The sequence below is a fragment of the Paroedura picta genome, chromosome 6, assembly GCF_049243985.1.
Source record: "Paroedura picta isolate Pp20150507F chromosome 6, Ppicta_v3.0, whole genome shotgun sequence".
Taxonomy (NCBI): Eukaryota; Metazoa; Chordata; class Lepidosauria; order Squamata; family Gekkonidae; genus Paroedura; species Paroedura picta.
In genome coordinates, this window is record NC_135374.1 from 42,896,618 (window position 1) to 42,919,021 (window position 22,404).

At 43.0% G+C, this 22,404-nt stretch overlaps 1 protein-coding gene across 9 annotated transcripts in view; it reads left to right on the forward strand.

The window, feature by feature from the left end:
* The window catches only part of IGSF3 (immunoglobulin superfamily member 3), a 133,580-nt gene that overhangs the window by 75,506 nt on the left and 35,670 nt on the right, over positions 1–22,404 (forward strand). For 7 of the 9 annotated variants that reach the window (XM_077342289.1, XM_077342288.1, XM_077342292.1 and 4 more), the window contains 4 exons: positions 11,003–11,413; positions 12,268–12,288; positions 13,097–13,486; positions 19,747–20,148. In XM_077342289.1, coding sequence (XP_077198404.1) covers positions 11,003–11,413; positions 12,268–12,288; positions 13,097–13,486; positions 19,747–20,148 — 1,224 coding nt within the window. The remainder of the gene's footprint in view (positions 1–11,002; positions 11,414–12,267; positions 12,289–13,096; positions 13,487–19,746; positions 20,149–22,404) is intronic. The other 2 variants (XM_077342294.1, XM_077342296.1) reach the window with 2 other exon arrangements.

Consider the following 22,404-nt stretch of genomic DNA (forward strand, 5'->3'; position numbering starts at 1 on the left):
AGCTCTCTTCCAGCATATAACTGGCATTGTGTAATTGGCTCTAGTGAGCCAGGTGGTCTGACGTGGCAGGGAGCTGCATTGTGTGATTGGCTCTGGTGAGCCAGGTGAGCTGACATGGCAGAGAGGATGAGCAGAGAAATAAAGACCTCCTGCAACAACTTTGGACTCTTAAGTCCTGGTTGGTCCACAGCTCCATTCCCTCCTGCTGGTCAGAGGTTTCTGCCTGTTGAACGTCTGGTGGCCTAAGTTCTCATCCAGCAGAAGCTCTGGTGAAGCTGGGAGCTCCTAGCAAGGCTTTTCCTCTGAGGAGTACCGGCTAACAGATCTTGGGCTGACAACACTTCCCCACAGCCCTGCAGCTGGCCATTAGAGCAGTCTTTGCTCCCCCCCTCTCTCCTCAGAGGGACTGGTGGGATCCAGTAGCCTTACCCACCCAGCCTGGTCCTTGGGAGATGTGGGGGAATGGGAAGGAGGCAGTTCCCCCACAACCTCACCTGTCCAGCCTGTCCTTTGGGAGATGGGGGTGGAAAGAAAGCAGCCTTCCCTACCCAGCCTTTGGTGAATATGGGGGGGGGGGTTCAGGAAGAAGCCAGCCCACCTCACACACACAGTTTTCATACCCGAATTGGCCCAGCCTTTGGAAGACAGCTCCCCTCCCCCCCCCACACACACACAGCCTTCCCTGCCTGGCCTGCCCTTTGAAATATGGGGATGGGTGGGAAGAAGACAGCCCATTCTCTATGGTCTTCCTAGTCAGCTTGGCCTTTTGGACACGTGGGGTTGGGTGGGAAAGAGGCAGCCCCCCCTTGTCCTTTCTTGTCCTTTGGGAGATGTGGAGTAAGGGGCAAGAAGAAGGCAGCCCCCCTGCAGTCTTTCTTGCCTGGCTCAGCCTTTGAGAAATGTGGGGGAGAGGTGGCAGCCCTCGTCCTCATCCTTTCTGTCCCGGGGTTGGATGGGGTTGGATGGGAAGGTGGGGAAAGTGGTGACATGTATAGACACTGTTGTATGGCCCCTCCAAAGCAGCTGGCTTTCTTCAGGAGAACTGATGCCTTTCTTCTCTCCTCCCTTCCCTCCCTCCTCTTTCTTTGTGTCTTTCTCTTTCTCTCGTTTTCTCTGTCTCTTTCTTGCTCTTTCATCCTATCTTTCTTTCATCTTCCTGAAGGTTTCCAGTCCGCTACCTGGAATTTGGCAAGCCAGCTTGCTGCATATAGAGGTGGAGTCAGGAATCAAGCCCAGCTCTTGAGATTAGAGTCTGCTACTCTTTAACCACTTCACCACACTGGATCTCAAGATGGAGCGGGGAATAGGGGGAGGAGGGCCAGAACCCAGGAAGGTCACAGTGTAGGCGTATGTGCTAGCGCCCGTTGTATTCCTGGCTGTGACAGGCTTTGCCCCTAGTTCCAAAATAATTTCCTGAATATGGGCCTAAAAGAATGAATACTTTTTAACAAGTTACTACAGAAGTATACGTATTCCATTTATTTGAAATAATTTTAACCTAATCTTTCCATCTAATGTTCTCAAGGAAGCTACAAAATAATTAAAAACATTTCTAGTAATGTGGATCTGCCAGAGATTTTGGAACTAGAAATTTTTTACTGCAGATTGGTGAGTGAGCCCATTTAACAAGTTTTATTTATATTTAGCAAATCAAACTAAAACATCAAACATTAATTTTATATGCTGTAAATATAGTGCAGACTCTCCTCCTCCCATTGCTAAAAGTAGTTGAACTGGAATATCTGATTATGAGAAAAGAAAAAAAATTAAAGCACAGTGTGTAGGTTTTTAAATATATGCCCGTGTGAGACAGTAATGATTTAATTTATACACTCCCTATGAAAAGTTGCCTAAAATTAATTACGGTTCTGAAATTGCACAATTTGACTTGTATTGTATTCGTTCATTATGTTACTAATTAATTTTATGAAAGAACGGATGTTTAGGAATGGAAAATTTTCCACAGATAAATATAGTAGTGGACAATTTTCCATCCCTCATTAGTGAACAATACCATAGCAAAACACAAACAAGAAATCCAGTTAAATTGGACAGCAGTATAATTTGTAAAGCATTAAATGCCTCTGTGAATAACCATGTTTTATGTGGTACCTAAAAACTATTAACATAGCCACAAATTAACATACATGGAGGGAAGATCTGATAAACAAGAAAGCATCAAGGGTAAGGCTACTGCTCATTGCTTGCATCTTCTGTCAAGCCCTCCAACAAAGATCTTAAATCAAATGGACAGGTTAACACAGGAGAAGACAGCCCCCCAGATATCCTGGTTATACAGGCTAACTATGGCAGAGTTTCTCAACTAGAGTTTTGTGAAATCCTGGAGTTTACTGACTAACCTGGAGGGGTTTGCTGAATGGATGGGAGTTATATATATATATATTAGCCCAAACCCTGCTGCAGCTGTAAATGCAGTGGGCGCTAGTGGGGCAATGGGTGGGGTGGGGTGGGGTGGGGTGGGGTGGGGGAGGTGGTAGTAAACGAAATTGCTTCCAGGCACCCTCTTTCAAGTGTTAGAGTTCAGGTAGCCTCTCAGGTTACTGAATGGCTGTAGGCAATCAAAAGATAGGGCAGAGGTACAGGAAGAAGAAAAAGAGTTAGTTTTTATACTCTGCTTTTCACTACCAGAGGGAGTCTTCCCACAGCAGACACCCTGTGAAGTAAGTGGGCCTGCACGAGCCTTGACATTACTTCTCAGTGAGAACAGTTCTATGAGGACTGTGTAGAGCCCAAGGTCACCCAGCTGGCAGTATGTGGAGGAGCAAGGAATCAAACCCAGCTTGCCAAATTAGAAGCCACCATTCTTAACCCCAAGCTGGGTCTCAAGTTTCTCACCAAAGAAAATTTGAGACAAATTCAATAATATAAAAATCCATTTTAAAGTATTGGAGCTGGCAGAAAAGAAATACTTTACCCACCACTATTGTGTCTCCAAAGTGTAGACCAGTGAAACTGTTTGAAATCTTCAGAGGATCCTGCACTGTTAGGATCCTGCACTAAAGAAGGAAGTAAACTGCTTTGCAGCCTGCTGTGACCATTTTGCACAGCCCTTTGCAGATGAAACATCTCTCACCCATTCTTCCTTGGAAACTACATTAGTAGTTGCAGGGTCAGATAGTGCCATCTTGTCCCATTGTTTTGAGATACTTTACAATTTATTCATGAAGATGTGGGCAGAGTCTTTGGAAGTTTGATACCTACAACCTGCTTGTAAGTTCTTTGCCCTTCTTGGTTATTTAAATCGGGAGTGGGGGATTCAGGCTAGCTGGCTGGCTGTGGCCAGGATAGATGTTTCCTTGTGAGAGGATGTTGTCACTACAGCTCCAAAATAGGCCTGTGGTGCATCCACTTAAATAAACCTACTATGGACTCAGGTGATTTCAGTGATTATCAACCAGTCTCAAATACTCCATTCTAAAACAAAGACAGAACAGTTGGTGGCTGGACGTCAGGATTTCCTAATGAAGTGGAGTGTTTCCAATCTGGTATTTAGCCTATATGTGGAATTGAAACAGTGTTGCTCACCCTGGCAGATGACCTGTGTTAGGAGATAGATGGAGGGAGTGCAGCTATGTTGATTCTCCAGAACCTTTCATCTTCTTTTTATACTATTCAGTATGGTATCCTTCTGGGACGGCTCTTCTGGGCTAGGATTGGGAGATACTATTCTGTGATGGTTACATTCCTACTTGAAGGATATATTTAGGAAAGTGATACTGGGGGACATCTGCTCAGCCCACTGTCCTTTGGTGTGCATGGACCCTCAAGGCTCCATCCTATCCTCTATCCTCTTTAAAACGTACATTAAGACAGTGGGTGAGGTCATCCAGAAATCTGGCCTGGGTTGTCACCAATATGCAGGTAACACTCAGCCCTGTCTCACTTTTCCAGCCAATCCCAGGGAGACTGTAGAAACTCTGAATCAGTGCCTGGAGACAGTTTTGGAGATGATACAAGCTCGTAAGCTGAAGCTTCATCCCAGCACAATGAAAGTCACTTGCTACTAGAGAGTAGAAGGTTTGGCCTGGAATTCAAGATGTCACCTGTTCTAGATGGGGTTGCACTCCCCATTCATCATCAGATGCATAATCTGGGGGTGCTCTTGGACCCAGGCCTCCCATTGGATAAGCAGGTGGCAGTTGTGGCCACAAGTGCCTTTTACCAGCTTTGACAGGTTACCCAGTTGTGCTCTTCCCTGGGTAGAAATGTTTTTGGTGCCCTGGTGCAAACCCTGGTTACACTTAGAGTCTTCTTCTTGTTCATTATCTTATTCATTTTCATCACCACATTACAATGTGGGGCTGAAATTTGATTGGATATGTTTGTTGCTGCAGAATGCTGTGGCCAGGATGTTGACTGGGATGGCTTGTAGGAATCATATCATTATCTATAGTTGTTCCTAATATGGTTCTGGTGTAGACCTTCCAAGTCCTATATTGTTTGGGACCAACATGCCTGAAGGACTGCCTTCTCCGTTATGAAGCTATCCAACCTGCATTGAGCAGTGAGTCTAAATGGCTTGTATGGCCCCTCCCAACTTTATGATGCTATGAACCACTCTTGTTATCTTCCAAGACCCTGGTTTGAGTGCTCCTTCTCTCTGAGATTAGTTGGGTGGCAGTCTGAGAGAGAGTGGCCTTCTCAGTTATGACATTGTAACTCTTCTTTTGTACCCTTTTGCTATCTTCCACCAGCGTGTGAAAACTTCTATTTTAATTTGCTAGCCTCCTTAGCAGGCAATATGAGGGGGGAAAGATGGGGCCCAAATATTGTAAAACAGAAAGATAAGTCAAATTATAATAAGAGGTTCACTTTTGCCACAGTTTTGCTTTCTGTGGCTTAACAGAGCTGGTTTATCAGAGGAATTTTGCTATCACACAGCCCACACATGCCTACACAAGATCAGGTTATCCCTAGTCATTGTTTACATTTTTCAGTTTGTTAATTCCTCCTTCCTCCAACAGATGACTAAATGTAAAATTTCCCCACAATTAATCATTACAAAGCCATGCTGTTTATAATTGAAGAGAATCGCTCATTTAAAAATAAGTAACAGTCAAGTTTGGCTCTATCTTGTGATGTTTCTTACTGTTTCCATTAGATTTAGAACGCCAGTTAGTGCCGCTATTCACAGGCTGGGATGGGTTCCACTAGAATGTTATAAGTATACTGCAAAATGCTCCTGTAGCGATAAGGTGCCTTAATACTTGAAATGGATAGTTGAAGAGCAGTTGCACGAACTCTCATATCTTTTCGTTTGGTTTAACAAAGTCGTTTCCTACTCTTGTATGATATCTGTTGAGAGATCAGTGAAGAAATACCATATGCTCTTTCACAGGTTTTACATCAGTCTTAACTGATTCTTTTTTTTTAAGTTGCAAGAGTACTATGGCTGCAGGGCAGAACAGAGCTCATCTGCTTCTGAAATTATTCATAGTGGGTTTTAAATAAGAATTTTAAATATTATGTGAGCATCTTGGGAAAAATAGGAAGCTGTTGCTTTTTGCATTGATTGCCATTTGTGCACATTTCTATCTTTCTGAGTTAGCAATCTCCTCCGAGGAGCAGAAAGAAGAGAATATCAAGATCTTTATATTCTGTTTGAAAGTTCATATGCATAATTTGGGGGAGGCTGTCACCCATACTAGCCTGGGGACAACATAGTGCTGAACTTTTCAAGTATTTTGCTGTGTGGTTAATTAATGTAATGTCAGCTCCTGTTTCACTAATCCACATCTGATAACCTGTAGTTATCATTACACAGTCAGTAGCTATCCTGTATCAGATGCTGAAGCTAGACCTTGGGGTGTGGGTCAAAACCACACTGGGGTCAGATACAGGATAAGCCCGTATAAATGTGGGTTGCCCTCCCACAGGATTGCACAGAACTACAAAAAAAATTAAATGTTCCAAACTTTAAAAATGTTTGCTTACTTGAAACTAGGTGTTTTGTGGGTTATTTAGCAATCCTGTAAGCAGTCACAACTTGCTGAAGCATATGGAAGGCACTGCTGCCAGACAGCAGACATGTCTGGGGGGGGGGGGAGTGGCAAGGAGTGTAGGAGAGGCAGTGGAGCTACAGATGAGCAGGCAAACATGCAAATAGGTGTATGGGTATGACAGCAACCAAGAGAGCAGTAGAGAAGGAAGGAGGTGAGAGGGAGGGTGAGACGGTGCCACCTCCAGGTGAGTCCATGGATGGGAGGCAGTGGTGGGCAGGAAAACCAAAATAAAGAGGAAGGAAAGGACCGTGGGTGGGTGGGGGAATCAGTGGGGAGCAAAAACGGGAGGAAGAGGGTCTGGGGCAGACAAGCACAAGAAAATTATAGGCTTCCCCGCTCCTAGCAAGTCTCAGAAGTCCCCATTTGCACAATCCTAATTCGGAGAGAACTCTTTCTGATCCCTTTTAATGTCACCGTATCTCTTGCTAATTCACAAAGTAGACACGAAGTTCCCATGTTGGTGTACAGTTAAGTTCTTTCCCATGCTCTCTCCTCTGAAAGAAAAACTGCCACTCGGGGACATGCAAAGGTAGAAAGGGATTTGTTTGCATTTATTTTGTATAGCAGAATAAGGAAAACATGATCAGTTACATTCTTTAAAAGCATAGTCGTTGATCATGTGAATACTCTGACAATAGAACTGATGATGTGGGAATGCCGTCAAGTTGAATCAGCCACAATTTCATCAGCGTTTCTCTAGAGAATTGGCTTTAAGCTTTAGTCAGTGGTGAAAAATTATGTTTTGCTTTGAAGGAGACGCACACATACTCTCCATAAGTTTTGAAAGTACTATTAATATTGGAGCTGATCCTTCTTTAAAGAAATATTAATCAATTAACTGTCCAAAATGTATTTATTTATTGGCTTACTAATTAAATCTACATGTGCTAAAGAGAAAAGCATCCTGCCATTTCGTGAACATTTCAGGAGACATCATCATAGGAGAGGGTATTCCCTTTTGCTCTTTGCCTTTTGTAATATAGGACTTGCCTCAAGCATTTGTATGCCAAAAATAAGTTGAAAACACTTAAAAATCTGTCACCTGAATATGTTTCAGTTAATATAATTGAGCAATTCACTAAACATGATATTCTACCTAGTCTATGTGTCTCCTTCAGGGATTCAGTTGACACCCAGATAAAGCACCCTGGGTGCTGCACTATATGTAACGTTGTATATAAGGACGGAAGAATCATATTGTTTGAATGTCATTTGCTTGTGTAAAGCAGTATCTACTTTCTGTTTTATTGGGGATTCCTTTGTTTTTTCTTTGGGGTGACACATTAGTAGGAAAAGCTGTTTAGGTTAATTAGGTTAATTATTTTTAATTATATTTTTAAAATAATTATTTTTAAAATATTAAAAATAAAATTATTTTAAAAATAAATATGGTTAATTATTTTTAATTAGCTTGATGTAGTGGTTAGGAGCGGCGGCTTCTAATCTGGTGAGCCATGTTTGAATTCCCACTCCTCCACATGCAGCCAGCTAGGTGACCTTGGGCTCTGATAGAGCTGTTCTGACTAAGCAGTTTTGTCAGAGCACTCTCAGCCTCACTTACCTCACAGGGTATCTTTTGTGCGGAGAGAAAAGGGAAGGCGACTGTAAGCCACTTTGAGTCTCCTTCTGGTAGAGAAAATATAAACACCAACTCTTCTTCTGATTCTTCTGATTTAATTTGGGGATATTTTGGAACGACAGGATGCTCTTAAGGGTTACTCATGTTGGCTAGGTTCAAAATTATTCCCACCCTTGCATAATGGAAGGTGTTTGATGTTATCGTTACTGTCAAAGGTAGGTGTTGCCGAGCTTAAGAGGAAGCTGGAAAAAAAAAGAGAGAAAAACAATATATTTTCTCAAAAGGAGAAGACATTGAAAGTGGCCTGGGTGAGCAGGAAAGAGCTTCATGATTCCTTGTAACCCTTCTTGCAGTAATGTTATGGTCACCACCCAGCAGATAAGGATGATTAAAGTGCTGCTGGGGTAATGTGGCTAAGAGTGAGCTGAGAGCCTCCAGATCTCACTGCAGCTGGGCATTTATTGCGGAAATCACTACCTCAGTGTACATTAGCAAAAGGGGAGGTGGGACTAAAACACACACACACTCTGCAAACAGATATGGGTGTTCTAAGGATTACTGAAATGATGCATGTCAGACATTCTGGAAGCTTTGAAGTGCTGCACAACTACTAAATGTATTATTAATAAAGCTAATTGTTGCACTTTATACTAGGAGAATAATGCCCAGCAACTCATTAGTAGCTTGGATGCTGAAAAAGTGGGATGTCCCAGTAATAGGAAGTCTTGTTAAGGTGACATCATCTGGATTGTGTGCAAGAAATGAGCAATGGTTGTGTGCAGATTCCAGATATAAACCAAAGCTTTTGGAAAGCTGTTTATGTCTGTGTTTCATAGCTGGTAGCTAAAGATGCAAGAAATACACCTTTGATTCTGTAGTTTGCTGCCCTGGCAATAAGGTGTCTTCCTGTGAACGCACTGCCACCTTCGTTTTGCTTAGAGGCATTGTTAAATTAGGAAAGGATCTAAGCAACTAAGAGAAATTCTGTTCCATGGTTTTTATAGAGAAAGATCCCTGCCTGTTATGGAGAAAGATTTAGAAAATTAGAAAAAAACTATCCAGGGAAATATAAATGCCAAAGGGCCAGTGGAGGAATTTTCAATAATGACTTGAACAGATGAGACGAGGACTGAAATCCCATGGTAGGAAATTTTACAGGCAATGTTGGAGCTTAATTTTATGTTGTAATTTTAATCTGAATTAGACTTTTGTCTTACATTCTAGAATTTTATTTATGGGATTTTAACTATGTTGTGATTTGCCTGAGTCTGTTGAGGTGGAACAGAATAAGAGTTTTTATTATTTAAATTTAAAAAGAGGAAACCAAGCAATATAATGTAAATCCTTTAGAATAAGTGGGACCTATTAAATGGTGCAGCTGTAACAATCGGGAAACAATAAGCAAACAGTACATATATAGGCTTGTAATATGCCAAGCTGCAAGTTAAACAATGTGTTACCAGATTTACTATGTGTAACTGGGTGCATTGGCTAATGATTTGGGGAAGGGTTATTTGGATATTATTTTTTTATTTTACAAAACTTATATTCCTGCCCTTTTAAGGACCACCAAAGTAGCTAACAAACATGTGAGCGTTAAAGGTCAACACCAGCACCTTGAATTGTGCATGGAACGGATTGGAAGTGAGATTGGCTAAGACAGGGGTAGTCAAACTGCGGCCCTCCAGATGTCCATGGACTACAATTCCCAGGAGCCCCTGCCAGCATTTGCTGGCAGGGGCTCCTGGGAATTGTAGTCCATAGACATCTGGAGGGCCGCAGTTTGACTACCCCTGGGCTAAGACGTCAGTGATAAGGACTGTACAACTCACACCAGTCAGTATCCTGGCTGCACACCTTCTGTCAAAGAGGCATTAATAACCTTTCAGACTAGGTCAGCCAGCTGCCTCCAAATGGATTGAAGTAGCCAAGAAGGGCAAAGACAATAGGCTTCGAACTTCTAACAAACTGTCCAAAGAAATATTGCTTGATATAAGAAGCAGCTTGAGTCATGTAAGCTGTCCATCCATGCCAGTCTCTAGGATCTGTGGCAGAGGCCACAGATTCCAGTGGCTCTAAATCCTGGGTTGTATCTCGTAATTAAGCCACCCTGGATCTATGTGTGTTGAATGTCCATGTAAAGCATGTTCTTCTTCTTCGTGCCACCACCCCAGCTATGGAACACAGACTCCCGCACTATCAGTGACTTAGGAAACATTGGTAAAGAGGGCATCTGGGGAAGTACAAGGGGCAGAGTTTCTCAGTTACTTTAGCTCATCCCGTGTGAGCGAGTGATCTAAGGTGGTGATTTCTTAAATAGGAAAAAAATGCTGCAGGTAAAGCTAGAGCACAGATGGGGAAAATAGGTATTTGTGCCCACTGGTTACAAGTCTAATGAAAAGAACATAACACTTATCTCTGACATCCTCAACTGGATGTCTATGGAAAATATGCACATTCAGACACCTAGCTGCTGCCTGCAGAGGAATTTGGCTCCCAACATTTGGACAAAGTATTTGTACCATATGAGTTTTTTTTAATGGTTCCTGCCTTGCTCCCCTTTGGGAAAGTGAACTCCAATCAACCAATCCCCCTAGGACTCCTATCCCACAAATACCAGATCTTGTTTTACAGCAGCTCTCTGTCTTGCCTTCCCTGTCAGGTAGGCAAATGGTTATCTCTCGGTGAAAAATATCTTCTGCTCGCTAACCTCTTTGTACATTTTATGACTCTCTTCCCTGGAAAAAAATAAACAGCTGTCAAGGATCCAGGAACTGCCTGATGTGCTTCACAGCATCTTGTAGCCTTGAATCATAACAGTATCCTGCTGATAACAGCCTGACTAGCCCTGGCTTAGCAGAGCTCAGGAGCTAAGCAGGTTAGCCATGGGTTAGTACTTGGATATGAAACCACCAAGGAAGACTTCAGTTGCTGCACAGAGAAAGGCAATGCTAAATAGGGCCCTCTGAGAACAGTATAAAAGGGAAATCTAAGATCTGCAACAGAAGGTGGGGATCAACAATGGCTAAAAATGCCCCATCCCTTCCATTAGCAGCAATGATCAGGGAGATTCAACCATAATCATATTATATAGAGGTAGAAGTGGCCATGCAAGCCATCTAGTCCACCCCCCTGCTCAATGCAGGATCCACCTAAAGCATCCAGAATAAGTATCCGTCCAGCTGCTGCTTAAAGACCACCAGTGAAGGGATGCTCATCACCTCTTTAGGCAGCCTATTCTCTTCCAGGATCTTTACCTGTGACTAATGTGGGCTCTACCCCTGGACTATCTGTTGTTTTCTCTGTTATAAAAATCCATTATAACTTTGTTTTGTTTGCTTTGCTCAGAGATTGCCTTGTAATAGTATACAGGTCTAATAGTTATCCTTCTCTATTGCAGTTATTCCTGATTCTCTACGGGTGACCTCAGAAGCCCAGACCCTAAATAAAGTGCAGCACGATTCTCTGGAGATAAAATGTGCAGTATCCAAAGCTACCATGCAGCACAGCCACGTTTCCATTGCCTGGTACCAGAAAAAAGCAGACGAACCTGCTGTTGAGGTGATCTCTCTCAGTCGAGATTTTGTGCTGCATGCCGGAAGTGAGTACAGCCAGCGGCATGCCAGTGGCGATATCCGACTGGATAAAGTAGGCGAGACTCTGTCCAAGCTTACCATCTACAACCTGCAGTCCTCTGATGAGGGCGAGTTTTACTGTGAGGCTGCGGAGTGGATTCAGGACCCCGATGGCACTTGGTATGCAATGACCCGCAAACGCTCAGAGGGCACCATGGTCTACGTGGAAGGAACTGGTTAGTATGTCAAGTCCCCCCCTCTCCCAATCTGCATAGCAGTTAATATTCTCTTCTTGAGAAGGAAACTGGGGTGTGAGAATTCTGAGGGAGAGGAAAGTGTGTTCTGATCATAGGTGATCTGGTGTGGGCATAGTGGCTGGGGTACTGGACTAGGATCCGGGAGACCCAGGTTTGAGCCTCAACTCTGCGATGGCAGTTTGCTGGATGTCTGTGGGCCAGTAACACACACTCCACCTAACCTAACTCACTGGGTACACTGACCTGAGTCATTAAGGAGGGTGGTATATAAATTAAATAATAATTATAACAGTGTCTGAAATGCCATTAAAAGAAGCATTTACAAGCAAATGTAGCTGTTTGGGAGCAGCCCACTTTAAACAAATGATATGGAAATCCCAAAGTGAAGTGTCTGACTTGGATCTGTATTTGAGTGGGTGGAATGATCTTTTATTCAAAGGCAGAACTAAAATTTGACATTTGTAACTTTTTGATTTAGAACGTTAAAATCTATACAACTTAGGGTCTTTTTTGTGGCATTTTAAGCTTTTAGCCCATATATTTAGTGGGGAATTCATTGTGAACCTTGGGAAGGTGGTTTGTTTCTTTTCCAGAAGGCTTCATAGGTTCATTGCAGTGCAAAGCATTTATTTAATGCCTTTCTGTCCAATTAATAATATCTGTTAAACATTCAACAATCTGATTTTTCTCAAATATAAAATCAAGGCTTTATGCTTCCTTTTAGTTATACTGAACAGTGTTTTGCCCTGTGTCGATGTTGTCCTTACATGTCCTCTTATTTCTCTCTTTCTCTCTCTCTTTAAATGGTGGTATCCTCTTGCTTTGCCTATCAGTCAGTGCTCACATTAATTTTGGTAGGATTTGCAGTTTTGTTCAGTTTTCTTATTTTTAAATCTTCCTTTCCTGTCTCTTGATGTTTCCATTGAGTGAAAATAAATCTGGTATTTTGCCAGAGTGCTAATCCAAGCACATGGTTAGAGTGATTCGTAAAAATTGCTAAACTGGTGTACATCTCAGACTTTGAATCAATATATGCATGCCAGGAAGGAATTATCTCTCATTATGGCAGCATGAAACTAGTATGTAGAAATGGTATCTAGCTCTGCCTCGTTCTTCTTTGGTGGAAAACTGACATGCATCTGATAAGCAGTTGTGCCTTAATTGTGCTTGGTGCAGTGGTTAGGAGCTCCGACTTCTAATCTGGCAAGCCGGGTTTAATTCTGCGCTCCCCGACATGCAACCAGCTGGGTGACCTTGGGCTCGCCACAGCACTGATAAAGCTGTTCTGACCGAGCAGTGATACCAGGGCTCTCTCAGCCTCACCCACCTCACAGGGTGCCTGTTGTGGGGAGAGGAAAGGGAAGGCGACTGTAAACCGCTTTGAGACTCCTTCGGGTAGAGAAAAGCGGCATATGTGAACCAATTCTTCTTATTAGTATCTCTGCCTTTGCGTAGACTTGGGCATACAAATGACTTTTCATTTGCTGAAGTGGTTACAGTCATGGGGGATGTAAATCACCACATGCATCTTGAAAAGGAACAAAGAGGTGTCTCCCTGCCTGTTCAAGTGATCAAGTTAGGGTTTTCAGTGTGTTCATTCCTGTGATGCTTTTTCATTTGGGTGTGTGCGTGCATGTGTGTGTGTGTCTTCTGTCTCTTTAGATATGGATATCAACGTCCGGCTAGAGACAGAGAAGCGGACATACACAGTGGGTGAACCAGTGGAGTTCCGGTGTATTTTGGAGGTACAGAATGTTGCCAAAAGATACTTCTCCATCTCGTGGGCCTTCAACAGCTCCCTGATTGCTAGTTTTGGGGCTAATGCTGTGCCAGTGCTTAACAACGAGTTTGCCCAGCGTGAAGCTTTGGGCCAACTGAAAGTGTCCAAAGAGAGTGACAGTGTCTATATCCTGAAAATCTACCAACTCCGCCTAGAAGACAGTGGAAAGTACAACTGTCGAGTGACGGAACGCTTGAAGACATCAACTGGTGAATTTATTGATGGAGAGAGCAAACGACCAAAGAACACACCCATCACAGTACTGCCTCTTAGTAAGCAGAGGTCTTGGGTACTCCTCCTGAGCATGTGGGTTGTGGGAGGGGGGGCAGGGCACAGATATGCACGACATCATCAGTTCATGGGGTTTACTTCTCCATGACCATTACTGAATATAATTTTCAGAGAAAACAGATACATTTGATTAGATTTCTATGCCGCTTTTATTTAAAAGACTCAAGTGTCTTAAATCAGATTACCTGCCAATACATACTGCTAACGATCAAAATAAAGAATGCCAATCTTTTCATGCAAATCAACAGTATGAGGAATTTTAATTTAATTTAATTAGAATTTAAAGAAAGTTTTAAATTTAAATAGGATTTAGATTAAATAATATAAATTTAAATAGTATATTTTAATATCATGTACATTCATTTGAAGCAGTTGGTAAAGTGTGTTCCATTAGTGAAGAATCGGAAGACTTGAACCGCAATAGTAAGCATACTTTTTCTGAATTAGGATTGTGTTGGTAAGGTTTAGATGAAACTTCACATTCTGCTTTCACCACTTGTCTTCAGAGCCCAGTCAGCGCTCCTCTATTGTATAGCAACAGTAGGAGGGTGCAGTTCCCAGTAGGGGAAGAGGATGCTTTACTTCACCTGTCTCCCTCAGCCAAGGTTTTGGACCTGTGTTGGTGTTGACACAATGGCCTGGAACCCTACTGAGGGTGATTGGAGGGAGAAAGTGATTGGTGTGGTGACTGGTGAGAGAAAGTGATGGCTGAGAGAATGGTTAAGCATTTATTCTCCACTCTGAGGTCTCTCTGCTAATTATTTCATGCTCTTGTCCCTGCTTTACAGTTAATAAGTGGTAGCTGGGCTTTAAAAACTCATAATGAAGGAAGAACTTCATTAGCCCCCGCTCTGAAGTTTCCCGCTGATAACATCATCCCAGGGATTTGGCAGATTGGTGGAAGGATACGGGGGAGGAGGAGGTAGGGTGGAGTGGGTTGGAGGATCTGTTTTATTGTGTTTACTTTGTGTTTTTTTATGTTAGCTGCAGGTTCATGAGCGGCAGCATATAGATGTTGTTATGAATATAAACAAACAAACTTGTAGATCTACCCTTAAAAGAGACTAAATCAGAGACCAAATTTCACTGATCACAACCAAAATAACTTTTTATCTTCTCTCTTAGAACTCAGATAGTAGGGTTGGGATTGTTCATCAGAAGTGTTCCTGGTCTGGTCTTAAGAGACTGAAGAGGTTGTAAGGGAGGAAGCAGTCCTTAAGGCAGGCTTTCCCAACCAAGGCTTCATGAAACCCTGGGGTTTCTTGACGGCCCTGGATGGGTTTCCTGGCATTAATTTTTAATATATATATTTATTTTTAATTGTTAAACATTAATGGGTGATATGATCATATATGGTCATGTTGACCCTCCTAAATGGCCAATGATGGGCCTGGGGAGAGGCCTCAGGTGGGCATGTACACAGCTATGCTTTCCAACCATATTCTGCACAGTCACACCACTTCTGGGGTTTCTCAAAGCCTAGAGAATGTTTCAGGGGTTTCTCAGTGGTAAAAAAGTTGAGAAAGGTTGCCTTTAGGGATGATTAATATAGGCTTTGAAACTCTTAAATATGTGTATGGCCTTATGGGCTTTGATAATGCTTTGCGATACCATGAGCCCTTGTTCTACCATGCCTCTCATCTGATTTATTATTTATAGTTTTTTTTTTACCTCATCCTCTCCTGTACAGTCCTAGCACTGTACAATAAAACATTCCATAATAAACATTCAATAAAACACAACTAAACAATACAGTAATACCAGATAGGTAAAGGTAAAGGTATTCCCTGTGCAAGCACCGGGTCATGTCTGACCCATGGGGTGACACCCTCTAGCGTTTTCATGGCAGACTCAGTATGGGGTGGTTTGCCAGTGCCTTCCCCAGTCATTACCGTTTACCCCCCAGCAAGCTGGGCACTCATTTTACCGACCTCGGAAGGATGGAAGGCTGAGTCGACCTTGAGCCGGCTGCTGGGATTGAACTCCCAGCCTCATGGACAGAGCTTCAGACTGCATGTCTGCTGCCTTATCAGTTCTGCGCCACAAGAGGCTCTAATACCAGATAGTTAAATACAGTGGCAACAAAAAGTCATAAAACATCAGTAGTATAAACAGTGTTCTATATAATTAAACAAATTCCCAAGTCAGGAGCTCCTTTGGATGTGTGTGCTAAATAAAAAGAAATAGAAGAAGACAACTAAATGTCTTACTGGCCCTTGAAGAGACAAAAGTCTCACCCAGGTCAGCTTGAGTTCATTGCCTCAGAAACCCAGCTGTCTACATGACTTTCCTTAATCTCTTGTTTTACAGTGTAATCCTATGCAAAGTTACTCTGCTTGAAGTCTGTTGACTTAATGGCAGTGCCCATGTCTGAGTGCATATACACAGCAGAAGGAAGTAATTAATACAGATTATTTGAATCGGGTCCCTGATTCATTAATACTTTTGTCTTGTTATATAACAAATCATAAGTGTCAAAGGAAGCCTAAAATATCCCTAGTTCTACAGAAGTTGAAGATACCATGCAAATTTACCTCCTGTTACTCAGTAGCTGAAAAAGATGTGGTATACTTCAAAACCGGTAGAATAAAATCATATTAAAAAGTAAATAAATCCTCTGTCTTTTACTTATTTTTTATATTTGTATTCTGCCCTTCCCCCAGGGTTGATAAAAGTCAAAACATTTTAAAATTCTAAAATATAAAATTTAGTCACACAAAAGCCATCTCCTTCTCCCTGAATGAAGAGGGGAGGATCATATGGTATGCATTCACAGAGATCAAATTAGGTGGATTTTGAGGCAGAGAGGCCAGTAGGTGTTAGATGTTAATTTTCAGAGCCTCGACTATAGGCCTGGAAGGACAGGATTGTCCTGTAGGCCCTGACCTCCCTAGGCAAAGCATTCCACCAGGCTGGGGCCAGGGCTGAAAAGGCAGTGCCCCTTCTTGAGGCCAATTTAATCTCTTTGGGGCTGTGGATCTTGAGCAAGCTTTTCTCACTAGGCATAGTAGAAGAGGCAGTCCTGCAGATAAAAATGTTCCAGACCATTTAGGGTTTTGATTGTGTGAATCAAAACCTCAAACTGGATTCGGTTATCAAACTGAAGCTGGTGCAGTTCGGAGAGCATAGGTCAAATGTGTGCTCTTCATTGCGTCCCAATAAGGACGTGTACAGCCGTATTCTGGAGCAGTTGAAGTGATTGTTGCATGGATCACTGTGGTCAGATGTCAGCAGGTACGGTGTTAGTTGTCACGTTCGGCAAAAATAGTAAAAAGGCTGGCGGACAACATTTATGACCTGGGCCTCCATGGATAATAAGGTTTCCAGGATCACACTCAGGCTGATAGTAGTTGAAGCTGTCAGTAGTTGAAGCTCTCTATCAAGAGCCAGTAGTTGCACTGACTCACATAGCGCATGCCAGCTCACCCAGAGGATATCCATTTTAGCCAGATTTAAGTTCAGCAGACTCCGTTTGAGACAATCCAGCATGATTTCCAGACAACTGGCTAAAGATCCTGGAAGTGTGGACAGATAGCCTTCCATCAACAGATAAAACTTGGGTGTCACCCCAAACTCGAAACCAACTGGGCAAGGGGGTGCATATAAATATTAAACATCACAGAGAGAATAGTTTCTTTTCTAACCCTGCATATTAGGGCAACCTACTGCAAGGTTCTCTCCCCTACTGTCACCCTCTATCCTCAATCTTGGATAAAAAATTGCAGCCATTAGAAAACAGCGCCTTGAATCCCACATTGGCTGGATGTTTTGCAAGTAACCCACTATCAATATGTTCAACAGTGTTGAACATCACTGTTGTGTCTAGTAATAACAACAGCGCCAGGCACCTAGATCCATCTCTCTGGAAATAATCTCTGAGGCTGACCCAGAGCCGTCTCCACCTGAGGCCCGAGTTGGAAGCCAGACTGGAATGGATCCAGAGATGATGTTTTATCCAGGAAACTGTAGCTGTTCTGCAACCACATGTTCAACCACTTTATCCAGAAATGGCAACACTGAGCAGTAGTTGGCTAGGTCAGATGGATCCATGGCCAATTTCTTCAAAAGTGGACTAACCATGGCCTCCTTAGTCTCTTTAGGAAAGTCCCCAAAACTATGGACAGGTTAAAAATCTCCCAGAGTGGGACCTCAATCAGATTACCTGCCAACACTTCCAGCCTTCACCAGCCATAAGAGATACAGGTCATGGGGGCACGTGGTAGACTAAATAGCTGCCAGAGTCCTGCCTCATTGGCCAAGGATAACAGATGGAAACAGTCCAAAATAGGACCCTGAGATGGCCAAGAGACCTCCAGTTAGGGAACTGTATCAAGATCAGCAAATAAGTCATGGCAGAGCAACAAGATTTTCTCTGCTAAAAAGCTTGCAAAATCCTCATAACTGATGTCTAGTTGTATAATTTCAGCTGGTCCTGTAACTAAGGGTGTCAAAGACTGAATTGTTTTGAATAATTGTGTTGGGCATGAGCTAGGGGAGGCAATAGAGGCCGCAAAGTAATCCTTTTGGTGACATTGTCATCTCATAAGCATTCAAAAACATCTTATGAGATGTTCTTGAAGCTTTGTCTTCCACCAGCACATCCACCAAGTTGCTAGGGGAGGGGGGGAGCGCAGTGGATTGGATCCCACAGAACGTTCTAGAAAATCTGTTGGATCCATCAATCTTCTTGGGTGAGCATAAATCTGCTCTCCACCTATACAGGGAGCGAGAAAGATATCAGTTTGAACCATTATGGCAAAATGATCTCATCATGGCACTCTTGTGGATTGCATTAGCTAATATATATCCTCTTCCCAAAGATCAAGTTCTGGGTGTGGCCTGCTTGATGTGTGGGACAAGTAACAAATCGGGAGAGTCCTAGTATTGTCATGGCAGATGCCAGGTTCGAGTTCTGCTTGGAGCCAATCTTTTCTGCAAGGACTCTGCAAGGTCCTCTCAGCCACCAGCTCCAGGAAGTTGGGCATGTTGGTGCGTTAGGTGGTTGATACACCAAACATGGTCAAACTCTCCACTGCATCCCACACTAGACCCACAAATTCCATACTCATGATTATTGGGATGGGGAGTGCACTGAAGGAGAAAGATTCTTGGATCAGTTCCACAAATCTCCCTCCTCCCAGCCCTTTGTCTGGGATTGGTGCAGGACTCAGAAACCAAGCGGAAACAGTTCTTTCAGGGTGACAGTTTTGTCCTCTCACATCCAAGCCTCAATCACGCATGCCAGGACCGCGTTTTAGTCAGAGAGTAGCATTTTTATTCTTGATGGGCCCGGCATTTCGCAAGACCCGTGTCAGAGGAAGGCCCTTACTCCTAGTCCCTCCACCTTTGTGTTTCAGGATGGGAGGAAAGATAAAAATGGTGTATTAGCATGGGCTACCATTGACCAGAAACTGACAGGATAACTTGCCTGAATTCTGGTATATTCTAGATTTATATCTGAAATCAAGTCAGAAAACAGTTGCTAAGCCAAAGTTAGATTACTGTGCATAGCACTGTGGTAAAAATTTTATTTGAGTTGTAGCTGTGTTAGGAATATATTTCATTTTCTTCTGAAAAACAATATGACAAATTTAATAAAGTTGATACATCACTTTCGTAAAAGTGAAAAAGTCAACTGCTAAGTTGCGGGAATGATAAGATCTGCAACAGAAACGGGAGGGCTGTATGGGATAGATATATGACTGGAGCAATGGAAAAGGGTACAACTATATAAGTCACAGAAGTTCTGTATCCTTTGAAATACATATCTATAATTTCTGGAAACCCGCTTGTATTGCAAGTGGAAGCAGATGTTCTCTAGAATCACATCTATTTCATCGTTCAAGGTTTTCCACACATTTCCTCCTAAATATTTCTAGTAAGTGATTATGGATGAGTTGAGATCCAACATATACAGGTGCACCTACAGTGCTGCCTGATGCAGAATTACTCCAGTCTAAGCCTGTTGACTCAGCGGGCTTTGATCATTGTAACATGCTATAGGGTTGGATTGCCAGTGAGTTACTCCTGCCACTATTGTGGCACTTCTTGATGCTACCATAATTGGAAACTGCTTACTGGGCATATCCATCTGCTTCCAGACCAGGTGCCTTTCCTTCTCCATAGAGCATGATCAAATTTTGGAACCATTATGTGAGGGGAAATGGCCAATGAAGACATGTGAGAACTGCTTTGCACAGCCTTAACTATAACCACACACTCTGTCTCTTCTCTATTGCAGAGACCAATATTTCAGTGGAGGTGACCAATAATGCTCCCAGTGTTCTAGAAGGAGAGAGCCTGCGATTTGGTTGTAATGTGCGCACAGGGTTTAGACCCCAAAACCGTCTTTCTGTCACTTGGCAATTGGTTGACAAACAAAATCGTCGCAGTGACATTGTGCAGCTTGATCGGGATGGTACCCTTCATCCAGGCCCCTCTTACATTGAGCGCAGTAGCTACGGTGAGATCCAGATGGAGCAGATACGGCCTGGATCCTTCACACTGGAAATCTTCAGCAGCCTCAAAGCAGATGAAGGCCATTATGAGTGTCGCGTCACAGAGTGGACACGGCGGCTGGATGGGGAGTGGCAGATGATTGGGGAGCGACACAACGGCTCTGCAGTATCCATCAATGCATTGGGTGAGTTAAAAACTTATGTAGAACACTGGTATGTGTAGCATATTCACATACTTTAACTTCTGTGAATGCTTTAATTCCACGCATTTAGACATAACTATTGTCTTGGAGAAAGAATTAAAACTACTTTGGTGACTATGGAAATAACGTGTGTCTCTTGTGCACACTTTTCTTCTCATGCCCTCTCTTATTGTCTTGGATGCTTAGGGGCAACACAGAACTGCTGCTGCTGCTGCTCAAGGTCTTTCTTGTCTTTTTGCATGCCATGATGGTGTGCCTGGCATTTGTTATCTCATGACTGTAAAGTCACTCAGTCTAACATCCAAGAAAAGGTCTTGTCCATTCCCCAGGATGTTGGGAAACTGTTATGTTGGACAAGAGAGCCAGCTTGGTGTAGTGGTTAGGAGTGCTGACTTGCAATCTGGCAAGCCGGGCTTGATTCCCTGCTTCTCCCCCACATGCAGCCAGCTGGGTGAGCTTGGGCTTGCCACAGCACTGATAAAGCTGTTCTGACCAAGCAGTAATATCAGGGCTCTCTCAGCCTCACCTACCTCACAGGGTGTCTGTTGTGGGGAGAGGAAAGGGAAGGCAACTAAGCTGCTTTGAGCCTCCTTCAGGTAGAGAAAAGCAGCATATAAGAATCAAGTCTTCTTCTTCTACAAGCAATAAAAGCATGATTAAAAAATTATTGTCTTGTTTTCCTAAGGGGTAAAGCACCACCGTTTGCACAAGAAGCAAGTGAGCGGTTGTGTTTACCCTAACTTTTGAAGTTCCAGCTCAGATGGCTGCTAGAGGCAGGGTCAATAGAATTAGTAAAACCATTACAGGCATGTAGAAGTCAAAGGACGACAATAAATTAATAGAACCATTATACTAACATGTAAGAAACAGAAATAGAGGCAGAGTCCAGAAAACACATCCAGAGAAGGGTGTGGGAAAAGACACATAGAATCATAAAATAATAGAGTTGGAAGGGACCTCATAGGTCATCTAGTCCAACCCCCTCCACTATGCAGGACACTCACATCCCAATCGCTCATCTACTGTAACCTGCCACCCCTTTGCCTTCACAGAATCAGCCTCTCCATCAGATGGCAATCTAGCCCCTGTTTAAAAAATTCCAAAGATGGAGAACCCACCACCTCCCGAGGAAGCCTGTTCCACTGAGAAACCGCTCTGTCAGGAACTTCTTCCAGATGTTTAGATGGAATTTCTTTTGAACTAATTTCATCCCATTCTTTCTGGTCTGTCCCTCTCGAGCAAGAGAGAACAATTCTGCTCCATCCTCTATATGACACCCTTTTAAATACTTGAAGATGGTTATCAGATCCCCTCTCAGTTGTCTCATCTCTAGGCTAAACAGACCAAGCTCTCCCAACTTTTCTTCATACGTCTTGGTCTCCCATCTCTTTAAGTCTTTCTGACCACGGGACTCTACGCAACATACCTTTAAGTCTGTGAAAATCAGCTTTCCTGAAGTCCAGTCTATATGTATGACTATGTAAAAGTTTTCTCTTTCCCACGATTGAAAATTCCAAAAGCACATAGTCACTGCTACCAAGTGTGCCCACTACTTCCACTTCATCTAGCAGTTCTTCCCTATTGATGAGAATCAAGTCTAAAATAGCAGAGCCCCTGGTTCCCCTCTCTACTTTTTGGGAAATGCTGCTTAATTTAAGTTCTTGTGGCCTGTAAACTTTACAGTGCCTGCAAACCTTTACATAAGCCCCACTGAGCATGTTGGAGAAAGAGAACAATATGTTAAGTATCATTAATAAAACAAGCACCTTCTTAAATTATTCTTACTCAGTTCTGTTAGGTATTCCCCGAGAGAAGCATTTTTACTGTGTCAGCTGATGTAAGAAGTGTGGAATGAGATGTTGGAAAGTTTCCACTCTGGGGAGCTCTAGAACTTTTGCAATCCTTCAAGGGGTGGAGAGTGACAGCTCCATTTCTAAGAGGGGGTTGCCCCTTTAGCCATCATTTGGCAGCAATCTTTTCTATATGGAGACCTGCCAGGAATGCTCTTGACCCCTCAGTTTCATTCATTTGCTGCCCTTGTGAATTCCTGATTTTTGAGTGCAGAAAGTTCTTTGGAAATTAATGTAGGTGAGAGTTGTCAAAGGTCAGGGCTGCCTGAGAAGACACATGCATTTGAATTCTGTAACAGAAAAAATGAAGATCTCTTCTACAATCTCCGTCTTCAGGTGCTGGGTCTGAAATGTGCCCTGGACCGTGCCCAGTGGTTCCTCTGGAAGG